The sequence below is a fragment of the Solenopsis invicta genome, chromosome 12 (genome assembly GCF_016802725.1).
Source record: "Solenopsis invicta isolate M01_SB chromosome 12, UNIL_Sinv_3.0, whole genome shotgun sequence".
Taxonomy (NCBI): domain Eukaryota; kingdom Metazoa; phylum Arthropoda; class Insecta; order Hymenoptera; family Formicidae; genus Solenopsis; species Solenopsis invicta.
In genome coordinates, this window is record NC_052675.1 from 20,045,747 (window position 1) to 20,062,051 (window position 16,305).

The following is a 16,305-nucleotide window of genomic DNA, read 5'->3' on the forward strand; positions in this document are numbered from 1 at the left end:
TAAAACATTTTCTTGTAAGTTCCTAGTAGTTCACGCGTTTTGAGTATTGGAACGATTTAAATGTTAATGTTGGCGACACTTGATTTTGCCATCTTCATTCTATCAGCTGTTCGGAGTTCGGAATGTTGCAAAGTGAATATGGCAGCAAAATTATTAGGGTTGGATAAGGCCGCGACACTTCTCCGTACCGTACGCGATCACGGTGGTATTATCGGTTCCATCAAGACACTGTTCAGGTTATTATGCAGTCACATGTTTATATTAACAATGAACATATCAAAACATTATTTTTGTTTATCACGAACATTGTGTAACACGATTTCGCACTTACCCCTGAACTTTCAACTTTCTCAATTTTATTAGTGTACCATAATATTTCTGCAAAAAATATTTTGCAATAGAAATACAATATATCAGTTTAATCTCCTTGTAATTAATATAGCTGATGCAAACTGTATGATTTAACAGAGTGGACGAACTGAAGAGTGGTACTTTGGTCGGAGAAGACAAGTATGGGAATCGATATTATGAGAATAATGCGCACTTTGTAGGTGAGTTATTAACTAATGTGATAAAAATACAAGCATTAAATGATTTACTAAGAGTATGAATATATATATATGCTTGTTTTTTACTAATGTTGAATTCCTAAAAGTGTATGAAAAAGATACAAATGATTAATAAGCGTGCTTACTCAATATTTTTTACAGGTCGTAACAGATGGATAATATATGCGGATAAAGTTGGATTGAATTATGATGGCTCACAAGTTCCTGCTGAATGGTATGGTTGGTTACACTACAAAACAGATTTGCCACCTCACAAAGACCCATCTCGACCAAAATATAAATGGATGCAAGATCATCAACAAAATATGAGTGGTACAGATCAAGCTTACATGCCCTATAGTACTACAAGACCCAAGATTGAACCTTGGCGGCCACCACAGTGACAAGTTTAATTGAAGAAGAGATACATACAGAGCAAAGTAGTTAACTCATAACAATAGTGGAATATTCAATGTAAATAAAGACTATACCAGAATAAAAATTATAGATATTTAATGAATTGGTTTCATCTTTTTCACTAGTGGCATGATAATGCGGTAATGAAATAAAATGTGATTTAGTAACCAAGCATTAACATTTAATTAATTTTCAATTTTTGAACATAAGGAACAATGAAGTATCTCTATTTATACATTCTTTTTAAATATTTATTTGAATTTTATTGGACCAACACTGCACTATATTGATTTTGTTTGTTTCACTGACTTCATTTCTTGTATGTTATTCATGCATTGCTTCAAATAGTTAACCCGTTTTTTTATATTGTCCTGTGTACTAAAGTTTTGATAAGAAATCGTTATGACGTCGTATCCTCTGGCTTTCAACAATTGTGTGTATAAATATGCTGATCCTATGAGATCATTTTGTCCTATGCAATAATCATGATAATCGTTCACCATTATTGCTATCCTGAAAAAATGATTATACATGAGAATTAAATTCATATTTACACATTTTAATGTTGAAATCAATCATTTTTTTATTACATGGAAATAAAATCATATCTCAACTTTTATCAAGACTATAGAATAATTTTCACTAATACATTCTTGAAAAAAAAAAAAAAATTAATATGTAGCTGTTTATTAGATGATTTAATAATACATGACATACCTTTGTACAATATTCGATTGTTCATTCCAATCTTCCACTTTCATAAGCCTATGTTGATCATTTATGCGATATTCTGCATCTGAAAATAGTCAAATGCTTTTTTATTTGACAAAACTAAAGTGATACGTTTAATTACTTTAAATTTTATTTTAAAAATTTTAGATAGAATAAATTAATATCAGTATATAATTTTGGTGAGTTTATTTAGATATCAATGCAGTAATGACTCTTATGTTTATTTATGATAGATAAAATGCAATATTTTTAGCATATTTCACACACTCACAATTTCAATATTAAATTCTACGAAATTATACTGACGTTAATTTTTGCTTAAAAAACTTACCTAACGAAAAGCCCATGTTTGTATCAAAATTTATTTTAAAATAAGACGAAGATGGTAATACTTCCGTTAGTGTTTCCAACAACGCATTTATATACATTTGTTTTTCCTTTGATCTAACTATAGATACATTATGAAATTCTGAATCTTTCTCTAAAAGAGGCCCTACAATTTAAAACAATAATAATACCTAGAATTATTAAGAAAGCATACTAATATATATTTTTAAATGTGTACCTTCATAATCCTTTAGTACAAACTGCGCAACGGCATTGATATTTAATATTTTTAATATCTTTGATATATTTAGCTGGCTGTCTGTATACATTATAATGAGAAATTAATATTATTAATAAAAAATGGCAATAAAACCCAAATACATGATAACAATAGATACAAACTGTGTAATTTTTCTAGAAATGCAGGCTGTAGTACAAATTTTACATGAGATGTCTGCGCTGCATCTAAAACTGCTAAAGACCAAACAATATCCAGCCATTCAATCCAAGATGTTTGAAATGGGTTTGCATGCTCTGCAAATTTCTGGTCACAAAAAATAAATAACATTACTAATCAAAATTTATAAATATAAATTTAATATAATCTAATATAATCTAATAAATCCAATAAATTTAATACAATCTAAATTAATGTAAATATCAATTTAATATATATAATATATATAATATATATATTAATGATTATAAATATTAATACTATTTATAGTACATATTAATAATTAATATAAATTTATACATCTGTATCAAAGAAAAAAACATTTTCTTAAGATTGAAAGAGCCTTTAAATATTGAAAATAAAGATAGAAACATTGTGAAATTCTCTCGACATACCTCAATAAACAAATTTGCTTTCTGCGATTTAAACTGTAGAGCTGCAAACGTTTGTAGTATTGATGAATAATCCAAAAATTTGTAATTCATGGATTTCTTAAAGAATGTGTCACAGAACGCATCAAGTACATCTACATTCTTATAACGCAGAAATCCTAGTGACGTTATTATAGATTTATTTATAGCAGCATTGCAGCTTTCTGGTATACATTCCAATAAATCAGATGTGATTTTTTCCAGTAATACCTATTAGACAAGTTATTTATAAATAACTTAGTAGACATTTTTTTCATATAATATCAATGTAATGCATACCTTGTCTGGAAAATTGAGTACAGCCATGCTGTATAATAAAGTTGCACATTGCTTCAAATCTAATGTTGTATTGTATTTGACAATATTGTATGACAACATCTTTAATAACGGAGTATTTCTCTGTCCTTGTTCTCTCAATGACGCAATCACCTTTATTACATAGAAATACATAAATTTACACAAATATTTAACATATCTATTGTAATTATTACAGATGTGGATAATTGCAAACATTATAGGTATTATTACTTGAAATACACTATAAAAATACAATGTTTACACATATTAAAAATGTAAATATATCATACTCACTGCAATCATTGCAGGTGTGGATAACTGGGAGTATTTTGACAGGTCATTCAATGATGTCTCTTGAGTTTTCATCTCACTACCACCCTTAACTATCTTCCTGAGGTAAATAAATCTTTCATCAGATTCGATATCTAATGTCTGTGATTTTCCACTGTTTATCTGATTAGTAATGCTTGATATCAGCTTCAGAGCATTACTTGTAGACAGATTTGGTAATACTGCCAAGTCCAGCAAGTCGTTTACAGACTTGGCGGCTTGAAACTGTTTGAAAAATACTGTGTCGTTTTCACTCGACCGTTTCTTCCTACCGTTTATTCCTTCTGTTGCGCGAAGGATTGTCCGGATATCCGTCTCCTTAGATTTCTGCTTCTCTTCCTTCTGTAGAACAGCTTGCACCTTAGAGAATTTGCTACCATCGTCCTCCTACACAATAAACCAATAATCTCTATCTTCCCAAAAAAATGTGAATCAAATATTAACATACAAATATATGTATATAGATCATTAAATTCATTAAAAAAAAAATGATTAAGTCGCTGTCAATTGAACTTTACATTCACAGATGCGGCGGGTTGCTCGCCGGTGACCGCCGTGCTGGAGTTGCAAGCCACGAGAGCGGTGAAGCGCCAGGCGGGCGAACGGGGCGCGAGCCTGGCAGTCGCAGTACACAGCATCGTGCTGAACTGCAGCATTATCATTTATCTGCAAAATGGATATTTATGTAATTGTCACGATCGGAGGCATTCGTAATAAGCGACTCACGGCCGTCGAATCGCGACACTCGCGCAAGAGAACGGCGGCGCAGTTTCCGTTATATGACTTACGTTACAAATGGGTGCAAGGAAAATAGTGTTACCACGAAAATAAATGGTTATTATGAATTATTTCTGGTGCTCCGAGTGCACATATTTAGGTTAGACGATCACCATGCACTCGGTCATAGACACAAAGAAGTTTAGATGCGGTTACGAACGTGTATAAACGTTGCGTAGCTTGCGATGCGTCATGGAGATTTTTAGCGGAATTTTTCGATTTATTTTGAATTAAAAATAAATATTAATATCATTTTATTTTAGTCGATAAACAGCAAAATGATAATAAAATAATACACAATTTTACAAATTAACCTAAGAACGTATTATTCTTTAGAGGAAAATGAATGGCTCTGTAATAAATTATGTAAGAAGGTGTAATATAATAATAATTATTGTTACCTTTTTGGATTGAAATATCTGAACGATTTCAATTTGAGTGAAATCACTTATTAGATATTCCAAGCTAAATATTTTTATTTCTTAATTGTATCTCAAAATTTTATATTATTTCTTATTATATCTTTATTACATTAATTAACATTTGTTCATTATTGTTATCTGTGAGAAAGCTTATAATAATTGACAAGAGCTTTTATAATTTCTGCTGCAATTTTGTTACACTTGTAAAATAAAACAAATATAATATATATATAATATTGTTTAATGAATATAAATACTTTATTTTAAAATAATTTTAATAGTAATTAAATTAAGTTCAATAAAATTGTGTTTTTTAATAAGAAAGTAAAAAAGAGAAAATTGAAATAGTAAAAAATATCTATAACCGATAACTTTTTTAGTAGATAAACTTTTTGTGTTTTTCATCTTTCTCTTTCCAATATCTAAATATATTCATTTCTAGCAAAGTAATTCCAAGTGTAATTCCAAAGAACAAATCTATTCAGAAATCTCAGGGCCAATATCTTATCATCTCCGGAATTAAGAATCATTAATTCTGCAAAACTTAAAATTGATCGTATTATTGTTTTATCCACTTTTTTAAGAAAAACAAAATGATCAGTTTTATTTTTGGCAAAGATAACTCTTAAATCCAATCAGCCGATTAAGTTAACTATGGAGATGATGAAAACGGCCTTCAGCGGGGGCCCGTGATTCTCAAAGCCCTGCACTGTTCGATAAACAGGTTGCGTAATCGCTCTATGGGTCATTCAAGAGCGCATAGTAGCAACTGTAGCAAGTGCTGGCAGGTGCTTGCAGTGAGCTGCAGTGCTGCAGTCGTTGCTAGTCGTTGCGCGCCGGTCAGCGGACGTGGGTTGCAGCAAGTGTATCGAAGGGAGGTTTTTTCGAAAGCGCGAATCAGCTAATCGACCATGTGTTCCACGAAGACACCGCGGATTCTCTCAATCCAGAGTCACGTAGTATCAGGCTACGTCGGCAATAAAAGTGCTACCTTCCCGTTGCAGGTGAGAAATCTCGTGACTCTCCTTCTCTCGTCGAGTTTCCCTCACTAATTATACCTCCCTTTTGCGAATTTTTAGCGGCACGATCGCGATAACTCGATTTCTCTTATAATTTTTTTTTCAATTTAAATTGTTTTTTCTTGCGTCGAAGGCATATGTAGAACACTGAAGATAAGATACGAGCGCTAGAGATAAAACTTCGAGTATTAGAGATTCCAGAAAATTATTCAAGTATAATGTCGCACGCTATATATATATATATATTAGCATTTATATGTATAATTACTATCAACTAAGATTCTTTTTTTTATATAATCCCTGCTGATATTAATTTGTTTTTGACAGCAATTTGCTGTTTGGAACATACCTGAAATTCTTAATATAAGTAATAACAATTGAATAAACAATTTCACATAAGGCAACTTATTCAGTATAGTTTACTTGCTGTTTTTTAAATAGTTACACAATAAATTGAAAAATTAATAACACTATGTCGTACATTCTATCAATATGATTTGCAATACAATTGACTGTTTAGTCTATGTATTCCATTGATAACAATGAGATTAAAAGTAGAATTTTAGTGATTGTGTTTCTCATAATCTAATATTTCATGGATAAGTTACTGCTTTCAAGTGATTTTAAATTAATATTTTCTACATTGAATGTAGCCATCAGTTTTCAATTTTGAACTCTACAAAAAATTAGAAAAGGCCATAAAGCTTAGATAGGCTATGTAAGAATAGAATTACCTTAGTTGAAATAGAAATGAATTAATAAATCAATTTTTTATTAGTTGTTAGGTTTTGAGGTTGATGCAATCAATTCTGTACAATTGTCCAATCATACTGGTTACAAAGTATTTAAAGGCCAAGTACTCAATGATAAAGATTTGGGTAAATTCTTAATGAGAAAAGGATAATGCAATTATTTAGCAATGAGATATTTTAATATAATTTTGTAATATAATTATTATTTTAGAGGACCTAGTTGATGGTTTAGTGCAAAATGATTTGAATAATTATACACACTTACTGACTGGATACATTGGTTCTGCCTCTTTTCTGAAAAGAGTGGCATTGCTAGTCACAACTTTGAAAGCCAAAAATCCAAATCTCATGTATGGTATGTTATTTTTGAAATTAATGGTAATTTTTGTATTAATCAAATATTGTTTTGTGAATTATATCTATTATACTTGTTCAATACTAGTTTGTGATCCTGTTATGGGTGATAATGACAAGCTGTACGTCCCAGAAGCTTTGAAAGAAATTTATAAAAAGGAGATAGTGCCATTGGCAGATGTAGTAACTCCAAATCAGTTTGAATTAGAGTATGTATGATGCCAACAAATAATATTATTAAATACCATGTATACCATGTATTTCAATACGTTGATCATTGTTGCATTTATACAAATTGTCAATAACTTTTAGAAATTAATATATGCTTTTTATGATCAAAGATAAAAAAGAAGAGCTAATGAGCCAAACTGGTTCACCATGTTGACATATTTTAAAATTAGAAAATATAAATTGATTACAAAGTCAAACGCTTTGATTAAAAAAAAATCTAATATGCTCTTTGCTTTTGCGAATTATTATATCAACAATCGTATTTCCTGTCCCTTGCAACTTTTATATCGTACATTTCGATAAAACAGTGCGCGAAGAAGCAAAATGGTAAAATAAGTAAAAAGTAATAAACAAAGAGCAAAGAGCACATTCTAGATTAGCCCTCCATTCTCGGTGCGTTGATGGAGCTAAATAATAATAACATAAAGATGTTAAAGTAAAATATTCAAATTAAAATTACTGTACGTATTTAGCTTTTATTTGTTTTCAGATTACTTACAGATAACAAAGTTACCAATATGAGTGAATTGCAAAATGCAATTAAAAACTTACATAAGATTGGACCAAAAACTGTAGCTGTATCGTCGACTGAGCTCAGCGACAAATTAACAGCTGTAGTGAGCACCGCAAAAGGTGTTGTTCATGCACTGCAATAAAAACAAACTTTGAAATGATTATAGATTTATATTCGCTTTTCTTTCTTTTTCAGATGCTACGTTAATAAAAGTGGACATTCCTAAAATACCAGCGACCTTCACCGGTTCTGGAGATCTCTTTGCTGCATTATTCCTTGCTCATGTGTATTTGCAAAGTGACATGAAAACTACTATGGAAAAAGCTATAAATTCTTTGTATAGCGTACTGCTTAATACGTATGAACATTCTAAAGGTAAATAATATTTTTGCAACGCAAAAAATATTTCAATATTATTATTAATCCAGCAATTACTTGCAGTGTATATGGATAATAAAGCACAACCTGCTAGAAAAATCGAATTGCAACTTATACAAAGCAAGAACAGTATTGAAAATCCAGAGATTCGTCTGTTTGCGGAATCTTTACAATAAAGTTATGAGAAATTGTTAAAGTTCAAAAGAAATAGTTCAGAGTTACTTACTAAAAGAAATGTAATTTCAACTTTTCTTAAGTATATACATAGTTTATATGAAGTTTTCTCCATAACACTGTTAACGTGTGGCATAATATAAAACAAAGCGACCGATTCGTTGGCGAGTTTAATCTCAATCTATGTATATGCCTCTAAGATAACACAAAGGAAGGATATTTAAAAGGTATCTAAAATAGGATTATGAGACATTTTTTACAATATTTTTGGAAATATGTATTTAATACATCTCTTATATTGTCTGGGCTTAATTTATTAAAAAGTTTGTTAAGAAGTTTTTTAAGAGGTTGAAAATTTTAAGAGCTAATGATTGAAAGAGCATAATATGAATGGTAATCGTTTCGAGCATTTATCAATTATTCACAGCATAACCAAATACTTGTTGAATAGCATTTACAATAATGGAGATTTCTCCATCAATAATCACACCTCAAAGACCAAATGTATACCAATGTATGTCTTCCAAAATGTATATAATTTATTTATATATCATATGTTAGTTGCAATAGACACATATAAAATAATTTTTATTTTATATTGAAATAAATCTGATATTTTAAAAATTTTGTGTCCATGAGTCGTGAATTAACCATTTTACTGCAAGACCAAATTCTTTACAGTCTTTCGAAATACGAGGGGATCATAGAGATGCTTGGCATTTGTAATATTATTAGTTTTTTCAATTATTTGTGTTTATTAAAAGATCTTTCAAAATTGTTGGATCTTTATTTCTATTTAAAAAATTACAATATTCTATTTTTATTACAATCAATCACAATATTCCTTCAAGGACAAACGCGGTACTACGTTCATGGACTGCAACTCTTGGAATAATAATTTACAAGCATAAGGCATCGTTATTGTAGAAACGGAAGAGCTGGATTGGCACCTTTGGCACCAATTGTTGTAGCCTATCAGACCGCATTTATTACAAACATCGACCTTAAAAGCATCGCTTGATATCATAAGTCTCTCTATTAATAACATGCTAGCTCCGTAACCAATTAAACAGTCACGTTCCATTTCACCCAGTCGCAGACCACCTTCCCTAGCACGTCCTTCCGTCGGTTGACGTGTCAGGACTACCCTTGGTCCCCTGGCACGAGCGTGTATTTTGTCTTGCACCATATGTTTCAATTTTTGATAATAAACCTACAAATCACATTTTAAATGTCATATGAAAACATTAAATATATTTATCTATATTATAATTGAATCAGTTATTTGGAAAGATAGTATAAATCCCTATTTCATCCAAAACAAATTAAAAAATTTAATATAGTTAAAATAGAATTTATTTGCTTCAGCTTAATATAGTTATATAAAGATATTTCATTTTATCATTTTAATTAAAATGAAAAAAATTTTTACAGAACATTATTTTCCAACATCTGCTATTTATAAAAAGAAAGAAAAATAAAATATTGTATATTTATTTTTTACTTTTTTAAAATATATTTCTTATCTAGAATAGAAATCATTTTACTTATGTAAAGATCCAATGAACTCTAAATTTAACAATATGATAATTAAACAAGAAAACTAATGAGAGTACAGTTATAAAAGGGCAAATTAAAATCATGTTATGTTCAATAAAATATGAAAGTTTTTACATTTTAATTTATAATCACGCCTTATAATCATAATTTCATTAGTTTTGTTTAATTATCGTATTGAGTTATTTCAAATAACAATCTTTTTATCCCAAAAAGAGGGAGAAACTTACTGGTCCAGAGTAGATGTAGCCTATTAGTGGTCTCCCAGTCATGCCATTATAGAAGAAATCTTTACCTAAATAATTATAGCCATTCTTTGCCAGCTCTTCGCAGAGATCTTCCACTTTGGCTCCACCAAATGCTAAAAACGGATAAAACTCACACAATAAGATTAAACATGATCAAATAAATCAATAGTTTTAATCTATTATTTTTTAAGGATGTGTGATCTCAAAGCATGATTATCAAAATTTTAAAAATTTCATAGATTTTTCCATTATCACATTTGAGTATCTGTGTAAAAATTAAGCATAATTTTCTTATATTCTGATTTGGAAGTTATTTAATTTTTTACTTTTGATTTTTATGTAAAATCGCGTTTTATAATACTTATTTGCAATGTTCATGAAAAAGCATTATGAGCATTATAAATTAAATCAAATTTTTTTTTATAAAATCTTTACTAAACCTAAGCCTGCAGTTTTTATATTTTAATAACTTTTAGCTAGCATTACCGGATTTTGGTAATATTGGTATTGCCAAATTTTGATAACTTTTAGTTAATATAACTGGAAACATCCTTGTACCTGTTGCATCTTGGAATTTTCCATTCACGACGCCAGCTTTACCCGCAAGTACCTCTATTAGTTTACCAACTGTCATTCTAGAAGGAAAGCCATGCGGGTTCATAATTATGTCGGGACACATGCCATAATCGTTAAATGGCATATCTTCTTGTTCCACTATCAAACCTGAATAAAACATTATCGAAAATTAATACATTTTTTTTGCATCGCATATGAAGTGATAATATCGGAGTAATTGTACCTATGACGCCCTTCTGTCCGTGACGACTACTGAATTTATCACCAATCTCTGGTCTTCTTGTTTGCCTCAACAATAGCTTTACCAAAAATGCATCTTCTGCATTCTTAGATATCATAACTTTTTCCACGTATGCTGGGACCAAGCCTTTGTATTGAATTTCCGCATTCCGATATTCCGTTTGAGTTTGTACATTGCCTGATCTCACTGGGCCGATGTTCTCACTGGGTGCCGGCACTGACTTGTTCACCATTACCTGCATATGACACAATATTAAATACAATGCAAGAAACATTTAATCTCAAACAGAAAAGATACTTACAGTCTTGTTTTCCACCAATTCACCAGGTGCTGCAATCCCATCACTGTCAAGAATCTCGTGCTTTGATAAAGGTTTCTTAGTATTAGCATCTATCGACGGTCCCATGATTCTGTCCTGCGTTTGATTGGCATATTTTTTCAGTGTACATTTCGCGTTTCGATACACGAGACATCTCCCATATCCTCTATCAATAGAGGCTTTATTGAAGATTAATGCGTCCTCGATATCGTACCCGCTGTACGACATCACAGCGACAATCGCATTTTCACCGGCTGGCAATTTATCGTAATTAATCAACTCGATCGCTCGAGTTTTCACTATTGGCCTTTGCGAATATGCTAGATTGTACATCACAGTATCAATACGGGTACGTTGATTTTCTCCTATGGATCCTATGGCCTGTTTACCCATGGCACACTGATAAGTGTTTCTCGGGCTCTGATTGTGATGCGGATATGGTATCAATCCAGCACACACTCCTAATATCGCAAATTCGGCGATTTCCAAATGTGTTGTGTCTTCATTGATTTCAGATTCCGTACACGCAATTAAACTATCATTCTCCTCGTTCACATCTAAATATTCGATTAATCCTAAATGTAAAAAAAAACAGAATAATTACACAACTAAAAAAATACATATGTATACAAAAAAAGCTTAAGAGACCTAAATTATTTACCATCATAAAGAAAATCTTCAAACGTTGTAATATTTCGTTCAAGATCTTTTATGTGTTTTGGTTTAACAAGAGACTTTCCGTGCTTAACAATGATACATGGCCTGCACAGTCGTCCACCATCAGAGCTAACTTGAATGCACTTGTGCCGATGTTGTGTGTATATCGATACAAAACTGTTGATATATCCTGCCCTGCGTAACAATCTGAATTGTTTCACCAGCCTCTTATGATTCTGCACGATCCCTGCCATGATACCGTTCACAAAAACCGTGTATACACCTTCCTTAGTTAGCTCCTCCCCAGCGAGAGTGTAAATGTCCTCAACGCCGAGATTACGCATCAAATCTATTAACGGTTTTTCCGGCACTTCCGTGGTGATGTGAGCCATCAAAGCTAAATTCTTCACCAACCCGCAGGCTTCTCCTTCGGGCGTGTCGTTTGGGCACAACATGCCCCATTGCGAACCTTGCAATGATCGCGGACCGGAGACTTTCCTGGTCTTCTCAAACTGGGAATGGACTCGCGTCATCATGCCAAGCGCTGAGATATACGACAGTCGTGATAACACCTGTGTCACGCCATGCCTCTCCATTCTAAATCTCTTGATCGTCCAGTTACCCGACGATATAGCAAAAGCTAGTCCATTGGTAATTAGATCATGTCTCATATGCTTAGCTATATCAAATGCTGCTGCTTTTATTTTGGGAATATTCTTATCGGCAATCTGTTTGAGTTCCCAATTAAATCTTTTAAACAGATCCTCAAACATAAGAGCGAGAAGAGAACCAGCCAGTTCCAGACGTTTATTACCGTAATAATCCTTATCATCGATTAGACTACGATCGGACTGCGCGTTTATAACTCTTCTGATCATCAGAGCGAGATACAGCGCTTTTGGCCTAAAATTGAAATCGATAACAGGTACATGAGACAATATGTTTGTCGCTATCGCATCCTTCATCTCGTCAGCAACACGAGATTTGGGAACGTGAAATCTCGTCTGTTTCCGTTTGCTGTTGAGGTATTTCAATGCTTGGTTTTGTGAAAAGATGTTTAAATCTTCTCTCTGGCATTCCTCCAGACTAGCTGCAAACTTGTCTAAATACTTATCTTGCGTTCCAACCATTTGCATTATTTCCAAGTCGCTTACTATACCCATAGCTTTGAAAATAATAGTAATCAATATATCGTCTTGAAACATGTTGTGCCGCAGATAATATTTTCCAGATTTACCAACAACATTTGTCTTGGTCTTCTTGTCGTGAGTAAAACTATTACAGGCCGCAACGACGCAGTCTTTGTTGTCTACTTCTAAAACAATTCTATTTCTAACCATTTGTTCTTGTATTAATATAACTTTTTCCTGCCCATTTATGATAAAATAACCACCAGGATCATGCGGACACTCGTTTAATTTGGCTAACTGAGACTCGGATTTTTTAGTTAACACACAGTTAGAACTGCGTAACATTATAGGCATCCTATAAACATTTATGCAATTATATTATTATATCTTAATAACTTATGTATTTATTGTTATGTATGTTTTACTACTTGTTCTTACATCCCAATAACTACTTTTTTCCATGTCCGCTGTTTTCCCCCTCCTTCCTTATTATCTGGATTATTTCTTACATATTCAATTTCTACTTCAATTGGAGCAGAATAATTTAAATCTCTTAGACGACACTCGTGCGGTGTTGTGTCATAATCTCGATTTAAGGTACAACTATCTTGAAGTTTTGGTCTACCTACTTGTATATTTAAATACCTGAAACATACAACTCAGTTTAGCTGGTGATGTTTCTATAATTGCACATCTGCCAAAAGTACATGATATTACTCTCACTTTAAATAAAAATGTGGATCTTCGTCGCTTTGAATCTTTTCATTTGCCTTAACAATGTTTTTTATTTCTTCATTAATAAAATAGTTGTAAGAATCTATGTGCTGCTTTACCAAACCTTTATCCTGAAGAAATGCTTTGACTAGTTTCCATTTATCCTGGCAATACATAATATTTAATAATTAACAATAGTTATAGTAATATGGTATGTGAGACAAAAATCAAAGAATTATAATTTTAATTAATTTATAAAATACTCACACGCTTATATCATCAGTAATCTTTTCTAACATGCGTATATGTTATTATATATTTTAAAGTGTAAAAGTTATTAATTTAATTTTTAAAGGGTGGCAAGGGCTACTATAATGGCCAGCAAAAGTTACAGTTGCAGTTACAGTTAACTGATGCCCACCCCTTTAATGTATTATGATACCATACTCCAAAACATAAAAGTGAAATTAAAAATCTAGTAGTGTTATAACATAAATCTAATAATTGCATCAACAATTCTGCAAAAATTTTTGTAATGGACAAACATGTGCACAGCCCCAACTGAACTTGTGGCCAACAACAAACTCGAAAACTTTGCGTAATATGTAGATTTTATATATGCATAAATTTTACGTTAAAAAAGTTCAAAATTTCAAAGAAAAAATGCCGGCCTTCTAAAAATTAACAGCAATTATTAAAAAAGAGAAAGAGAAAAACAAAGATAAAACTTCCATTCAAACGGATTCATATTTTATGTTTTAGAGTATATAATAACATATCTATAATAACATATCTATAATTAAAAAATGAAACACTAAATATTTACCTCCATCTCGTTCGCTTATTCTGTTGCAGCTGTTGTTCACAATTATGAAAATCGTTTAAATAATTTTTAAGAGAGAATCAATTAATCTTGATTCTAAAGAAAGTTGAGAATTTTCAAGAACTCAATCTGATTCAACGCCGGTAGAAATGACGGTGCTTCAGATTTCGGAATCTTTCTCTTCATACAATATACTACTCTCTTTGCATACAACATGCTGACTGCACGTGGAGGAGATGGCTGGTATGCCTGCCAGCACTCCACATCACTTGCCCCACACTCTTCAACCAATGTGAACAATGCGACCGCCAATCACAATTGTAGAACAGAAAGCAAAGTAATGATTACAGAATTATGATTGGTTGCGCTATTCTGTTCAACACTATAAATTTTCGTTCTAGAACATTAGGCCGCTGTCTTATGAATGGAAATTTACAGAGAAACGGAACATGGAACAGCTGTAGCCAATCACAATTCTGCAATAATTAGGCTTGATACACAAGAACGGAAGCAATAGGGTGCTTTCCAGCTACGACACAAATCGACACTGTGTAACACAGTGTCCATTAGTGTAAGAGAGAAAATTTTAGTTGTTTCACTCACACTAATGGACACTGTGTTACACAGTGTCGACTTGTGTCGTAGCTGGAAAGCACCCATAGGCAACAGATTGCAATTATCTAATAGCGTTTCTCACTGGGAAAACTAGTGCGCACTCAGTGTGCATCCGTTGTAGGTAATTAGGCGTTTCCGTTGGCACTGTCATCGCGCGAACCAAAACGTCCAATTGCCAGCGGCGAGTGCACATTCAATTCACACCGGTTTTCCCAGTAAAAAACGCTATAAAATGTTCTTTTAAAATAAAAAAAATACATCTGATATATACCTGTGTGAAATAAATTGTATGTATTTACAATGTATTTCATACAGAGATACAAATATCATAAAGAAATTTTAAGGCCCAGTTTCACAACTTTGGGTTTAACCCGAGCTTAGTTGAACTACCGTCAAGTTTAACGCCACGGTTAAACTTCTATCGCGTTTCACAACCAGATTTTAACTCTAGGTTACGTAAACCTATAATCTATGCGAAGAAACTTCAACAGACTTATCTTTCTTCTAGAACAAGTAGTGTGATTGGTTGTTACCGAAGAGTAGGGAATGAGATATTACAGGTTCTATACACCAAGGTAAAAAATAATGAACAAATTTAAAAGTTTTAAGGTTTTCTTCTTACATGTTTCCAAATCAGTTTGAACTAAACAATTAAATTCAATTGTTACTGTAAAAATTTACACTTTATTAAGTACATTAAACATTGGAACACTAATTAGAAAAAAATTTCTCATAAAATAAAGAACAACAGATTAGAATAAAAGACAAAATTGAGTTTTGAAAAAAATAAATAAATCTAAAAGACAGCCACTCGAAATAAAAAAAAATTGTTCTTTGGAAAAACACATATATGGTCATCGTAATTATAGTATGTAATCTATAAGTACTAATTTAATAATATTACAAAACTATTTTTACTGTTCTGTTTTATGAGAAATTTCTTCTTTGATTTCTCTTAAGACTGCAGTAACAGATTCCTTGGTTAAGCGAAATCGAGCATAAAAATCAATGTCATCAAATTCTTCAAAATATGACGGTCGTCTTCTAATTATTCTCGGGCGTCGATTTATTATTTGCACAAAATCTTCATCGTCAGATGACGATAACATATATTCCAGAGCCATATCTTGCAACATAACCTTTTTACAATTCCGTGGAGATATCAGCCATGAAGTACAATTTTCGAAAGATTACTGAAAGCAGTGGCGCTGCAGTATTAAACCTCGGTTATCTACCTTAAACGCCCGAATTTCGCCGTTCAACTT

At 31.9% G+C, this 16,305-nt stretch overlaps 4 protein-coding genes across 8 annotated transcripts; 2 read left to right on the forward strand and 2 right to left on the reverse strand.

The window, feature by feature from the left end:
* Window positions 1-71: 71 nt before the first annotated feature.
* Window positions 72-1,068, forward strand: LOC105202652 (NADH dehydrogenase [ubiquinone] 1 alpha subcomplex subunit 12). Its single transcript, XM_011171234.3, has 3 exons — window positions 72-236; window positions 469-551; window positions 711-1,068. The coding sequence occupies exons 1-3, from the start codon at window positions 139-141 to the stop codon at window positions 950-952; spliced, it is 423 nt and encodes a 140-aa protein (XP_011169536.1). The 5' UTR covers window positions 72-138; the 3' UTR covers window positions 953-1,068.
* A 56-nt stretch (window positions 1,069-1,124) lies between these two features.
* LOC105202653 (FAST kinase domain-containing protein 4) lies at window positions 1,125-4,489 on the reverse strand. 4 transcript variants are annotated; one of them, XM_011171237.3, is made up of 10 exons: window positions 4,360-4,489; window positions 4,058-4,205; window positions 3,504-3,926; window positions 3,192-3,341; window positions 2,877-3,122; window positions 2,427-2,568; window positions 2,263-2,343; window positions 2,029-2,190; window positions 1,683-1,761; window positions 1,195-1,478 (listed from the first exon to the last, which is right to left on the reverse strand). In XM_011171237.3, exons 2-10 carry the CDS (start codon window positions 4,199-4,201, stop codon window positions 1,247-1,249), a joined length of 1,659 nt encoding a protein of 552 aa, XP_011169539.2. In that variant the 5' UTR covers window positions 4,202-4,205; window positions 4,360-4,489; the 3' UTR covers window positions 1,195-1,246. The 4 variants fall into 4 exon arrangements, with proteins under 4 accessions (XP_025992038.2, XP_011169539.2, XP_011169537.2 ...); XM_011171235.3 differs by having other exon boundaries at window positions 4,328-4,474; XM_011171238.3 differs by having other exon boundaries at window positions 4,266-4,455.
* A 977-nt stretch (window positions 4,490-5,466) lies between these two features.
* LOC105202654 (pyridoxal kinase) lies at window positions 5,467-8,784 on the forward strand. Its single transcript, XM_011171239.3, has 7 exons — window positions 5,467-5,742; window positions 6,536-6,635; window positions 6,721-6,864; window positions 6,952-7,072; window positions 7,585-7,727; window positions 7,804-7,983; window positions 8,050-8,784. Exons 1-7 carry the CDS (start codon window positions 5,650-5,652, stop codon window positions 8,160-8,162), a joined length of 894 nt encoding a protein of 297 aa, XP_011169541.2. The 5' UTR covers window positions 5,467-5,649; the 3' UTR covers window positions 8,163-8,784.
* Window positions 8,785-8,925: 141 nt separating this feature from the next.
* LOC105202655 (DNA-directed RNA polymerase III subunit RPC2) lies at window positions 8,926-14,820 on the reverse strand. Of its 2 annotated transcripts, XM_011171242.3 has the most exons (10): window positions 14,429-14,820; window positions 13,612-13,766; window positions 13,327-13,533; window positions 12,996-13,243; window positions 11,763-12,923; window positions 11,084-11,676; window positions 10,765-11,017; window positions 10,524-10,688; window positions 9,948-10,078; window positions 8,926-9,373 (listed from the first exon to the last, which is right to left on the reverse strand). In XM_011171242.3, exons 1-10 carry the CDS (start codon window positions 14,432-14,434, stop codon window positions 8,990-8,992), a joined length of 3,303 nt encoding a protein of 1,100 aa, XP_011169544.1. In that variant the 5' UTR covers window positions 14,435-14,820; the 3' UTR covers window positions 8,926-8,989. The 2 variants fall into 2 exon arrangements, with proteins under 2 accessions (XP_011169544.1, XP_011169543.1); XM_011171241.3 differs by having other exon boundaries at window positions 11,763-13,243.
* Between the last annotated feature and the right edge of the window lie 1,485 nt (window positions 14,821-16,305).